The sequence below is a fragment of the Hippoglossus hippoglossus genome, chromosome 13 (assembly GCF_009819705.1).
Source record: "Hippoglossus hippoglossus isolate fHipHip1 chromosome 13, fHipHip1.pri, whole genome shotgun sequence".
NCBI classification, from domain to species: Eukaryota; Metazoa; Chordata; class Actinopteri; order Pleuronectiformes; family Pleuronectidae; genus Hippoglossus; species Hippoglossus hippoglossus.
The window spans coordinates 25,469,876-25,474,158 of record NC_047163.1 but is presented as its reverse complement, the minus strand read 5'-3'; the positions used below and the strand labels follow the sequence as shown (position 1 = coordinate 25,474,158).

The following is a 4,283-nucleotide window of genomic DNA, read 5'->3' as shown; positions in this document are numbered from 1 at the left end:
AGCTTTAACAACAAAGCTAAAAAGCTAAAATATTATTTAGCTAGTGCCATGTTTTTAAAGTGATGTGCGGGGATCACCAGGGGATCTTTGCAGGGGGTTTTGCAAAAAATTAAAAATAGCATCATTGCAACATATCAGCTTTTAAATAATGTCTAAATCAACTTATTTATACCACTGTAGCTTATAGGCAATACTTTGATTTTCTTTTTTAATTTTCACATATTTTGGAGGGCTTTTCTTTTTTATTGAGTCTAATTTTATATTTATCTTTAAACCAAAATGAGTTTCCCTCAATTTGACAGGTCTTCCCTGAAATGTTTGTTGAGTGACACCTCTACTTGTACTTGTACTTGATTGCAGAACCAGAGAAGAGGAGAAGACCACAGACTTTCTGTGGAACAATAAAGGAAGACTAAACAACTTCTGAAATCATGAGGTAAAACCAAACACATAGCGCTTCTAGGACAAAGAGACCCATTCTGTGGTTTTTATTTTATTTTGGACAAACCACTGCTCTATATCTCTTATGATTAGTGTCGTCCATGCAAATGGGCAGTTGAGAAAAACCAAGATTAATATATAAAAAAAAGGAAATAACGTTTAGTGAACTGAAACCTTATTTGTAGTCAAATTTTTCACTCTATCACAAATACACAAAAATAATGCAATATATATTTTTATTATTTTTATATTTTTGGTCAAAGGCATTTTTAAATGATTTTACTTATCTGCAGACTGATAACTATACCTTGTGCTGTCTGATAGCAGACTTAATTAACACGGTGAATGATGTAATGTTTCAACCTTAAGCCAAATACGTGCAGAGCAATGGCATAATGGCGTTGTTGAGATTATGTGGAAATGTTCCTCGTCTTAAACATGTGAACGGGACATTGGAACAAGGAATAACAGTGCGCCGTGACGCTTGAAACTGCGAGTCTGTGGTAATTGCACGTTGAGAGATGGTTGGCTCTCGGCGCGGCTCAGCTGCTGCAGCGGCCATGGCTGCAGACTGCAGGCTGCAGGGTGATGACACACATGCCAATGCTGCTCCACCTGCACAGACTCCCAGAGCACGGAAATACACTCCCAGGGTAAGAAAGCCGAGGGGAGCCGCATGGGTGGCCGGAGAAATGTACACCACTCCGTGCACTTCCCTCTCAATGTGAGCTAATTAAGCCGCACTGTCCATCCAGACTTTCGTATAAGAGCTGTGGACATGCAGCCGTTTGCAAATGTGCACGTCTTTGCACCGAGGTTGGGATGTGAGAGCCTCCATCTGGCACAGCATAGTGAGATATATTTAATTGGCTGCAGCTTGTTTTTATTGGAACAATTGTTTGTCCAGGCTGGAAAATATGTTATATTTTAAATGTGTTATCTTACTATGCCTATAATTATTATCATTCTTGAATTATTAAAAATGCACACATTTTATCAGCCATTTCTTTCTCTTTCTTTCTTTCTGTCTTTATATCTTTGTATCTTTGTATCTTTGTATCTTTGTATCTTTCATCCTTTCTTTCCTTCTCTCTTTCTTTCTTTCTTTCTTTCTTTCTTTCTTTCTTTCTTTCTTTCTTTCTTTCTCTCTAATCCAAAAATAAAATAACATAAGAAAGTGTTTTATCCGTTTAATCAAATGTCTGTAATAAGTACAACATACAACATAAAGAAGGGTATGTGTAACTAATTCTTGCTATTTTTTGAATGGCACATTCATGTAGTTGTTTTCATTATTTGTCTCTAAATGCAAAACTATGTTTACTGTTTATTCTATTTGGACCCGGCTGTGATTAAGACGCCTTAGAGGGGAAGCTGATTACTTTTTCATACAACTGTAACGACCGGAGGCGGATCTCGGATACGCACAAATCACGGAGCACTACGTCGCTCCGCGGAGAGCATTGGGGCAGAGGCAGCCTGTCAGTGGACCTGAGAGAAGAGGAAAGGGCTGGGCTTACTCACTCACTAACCACAACTTGGGTCTCGACTGCATCAGAAACCAGTTTAGAAAAATCCTCGTTAAGGGGAGGAGTGGGCCTGGTGCATGATACTGAGCTGCAAAATAAAGATTTGTCTGCGCGCTCCGTGGAAGACCACCTTCAGTCCTCGGTGCGCCCTGAGCTCCTGCAGCAGCAGCATCTTTACTCGTCGAGGCTGCAAAGCGCCAGTTGACGTTGCGTTTGTCGGCATCAGGACCGGACTTGTTTTGTTTTGGTGCGCGCAATGATGGCCACTTACCAAAACTCGGAAGATGACGCAATGGCCTTGATGATCCACGACACCAACGCGAGCAAGGAGAAAGAGCGGCCCAAAGAGGAGCCGGTCCAGGAAAAAGTGTCGGAGAAGCCGGACCCGTCCCAGAAACCACCGTACTCGTACGTCGCGCTCATCGCCATGGCCATCCGGGAGAGCACCGAGAAGCGCCTGACTCTGTCTGGTATTTACCAGTACATCATCAGCAAGTTCCCCTTCTATGAGAAAAATAAGAAAGGTTGGCAGAACAGTATCAGACACAACCTCAGTCTCAACGAGTGCTTCATTAAGGTTCCGCGGGAGGGCGGCGGGGAGAGGAAGGGGAACTACTGGACTCTCGACCCGGCCTGTGAGGACATGTTCGAGAAGGGGAACTACAGGAGACGCCGCAGAATGAAGCGGCCGTTCAGACCGCCGCCGACGCACTTCCAGCCGGGGAAGTCGTTGTTCGGAGGGGACGGCTACGGTTACCTGTCCCCACCCAAGTACCTGCAGTCTAGCTTCATGAACAACTCCTGGTCGCTCGGCCAGCCACCCACCCCGATGTCCTACACGTCCTGTCAGATGGCCAGTGGCAACGTGAGTCCCGTGAACGTCAAGGGGCTGTCACCCCCTTCCTCGTATAACCCTTACGCCCGGGTGCAGAGCATGGCGCTGCCCAGCATGGTGAACTCTTACAACGGCATGGGTCACCATCACCACCCGGCTCATCCCCACCATGCGCAGCAGCTGAGCCCGGCCACCGCGGCGCAGCCCCCGGTCTCCTCCAGCAACGGAGCGGGCCTCCAGTTCGCCTGCTCCCGCCAGCCCGCGGAGCTCTCCATGATGCACTGCTCTTACTGGGAACACGAGACCAAACACGCGGCGTTACACACGAGGATTGATATTTAAAGTTTACCAAAAAAGCGGTCTGCGTAACAACGAGGACACTGAGAGTGAGAGGTGATTTCCTGTGATTTCAAAACAGAACCGAGAGTATTTTTTCTTTGAAGAGACCATTCTGACGAGCTGTTCGGGTCCAGCTGACATTGACGATGAGGACGTATGCGAAACTTTGATCAGATGGAAACGGGAGGTAAAGAAGTCACCAGGACACAGGTAGCACAGCCTCTGGGAGCCATTTGGTTGCGCCTGTTTTACACTTGGACTGATGGTCATAACTTGTAGTCTAAATTGTGCCTGTGAAAAACTTTGACGGGGATAGACATTGCTGACGCTGGCTCAGCTGTGTGTCAAGGGCCTGTGCGTAATGATTTCCCTGAGCCTTACGCACGGCTTATCCAAACTATTGCCAAATGAAACTTGAAAACAAGGTGCCCCAATTAAGTCAGTGCTTTAACGTGTCATTGAATCAGAGCTGTTCGGCCTTCCAACTAACACGCACCGAGCGAGGTGAGACCCGCGTGGTGAAATTACACCTCCTGTCATGGCTGTGAATCTTGTTTAGTATTAAAAAAAAAGAGGCGAAAGTGTTGGTAGAGATCCACCAGACTGCCCAAAATACAATTAGGGTTTTCCTTATTTCCTGATCCCACATGTATGTATGATATGATTTCCAATATGACGCCAGCCAGTGCCAGGGTTTGATAATCTTTTTAATTATTATAATTTTTTTTTATAAATGTGATTAGCTCTATTTTTGTCTCCTTCATGTTGGGGCCATGTTTCATTTTAATAGCACTTTTCCCTCTTTTCTAGATTTGTGAATTTCTTAATAAACTTGTATTTCTTAAAGTAACACAGTGGTCATGAACTAATCTGTTTTACGCTGTACAGGCTCTGAGAACCACTGTTGCCACTGTTGACAAACAGCAATCGGCTGAAAAAAAGTGTGAATGTCACGGGGCATAAAAACACTATTTTATTTATTAACATACAGTTAAGTTAGTTGGTACAGTTTGTTCAGAGGGATTTAATCATCTGCAGCCATTGTGCATTGGTAGCTGAGGTTTGGCTCTGCGTTTACTCCACTGTTAACTTCGTAATATTCAAACTCAGTGACTGTTGAAATATTAACATACAATATT

At 44.4% G+C, this 4,283-nt stretch overlaps 1 protein-coding gene across 1 annotated transcript; it reads left to right on the top strand.

Annotated features, from left to right (window-relative positions):
• Window positions 1–1,893: 1,893 nt before the first annotated feature.
• foxl2a (forkhead box L2a) lies at window positions 1,894–3,706 on the top strand. The gene has a single exon (XM_034604774.1). It carries the CDS (start codon window positions 2,227–2,229, stop codon window positions 3,145–3,147), a length of 921 nt encoding a protein of 306 aa, XP_034460665.1. The 5' UTR covers window positions 1,894–2,226; the 3' UTR covers window positions 3,148–3,706.
• Window positions 3,707–4,283: the final 577 nt, after the last annotated feature.

Bases quoted from the DNA above. Each gene is read 5' to 3' on its own strand.
- foxl2a (XM_034604774.1), top strand. From the start codon at position 2,227: ATGATGGCCACTTACCAAAACTCGGAAGATGACGCAATGGCCTTGATG.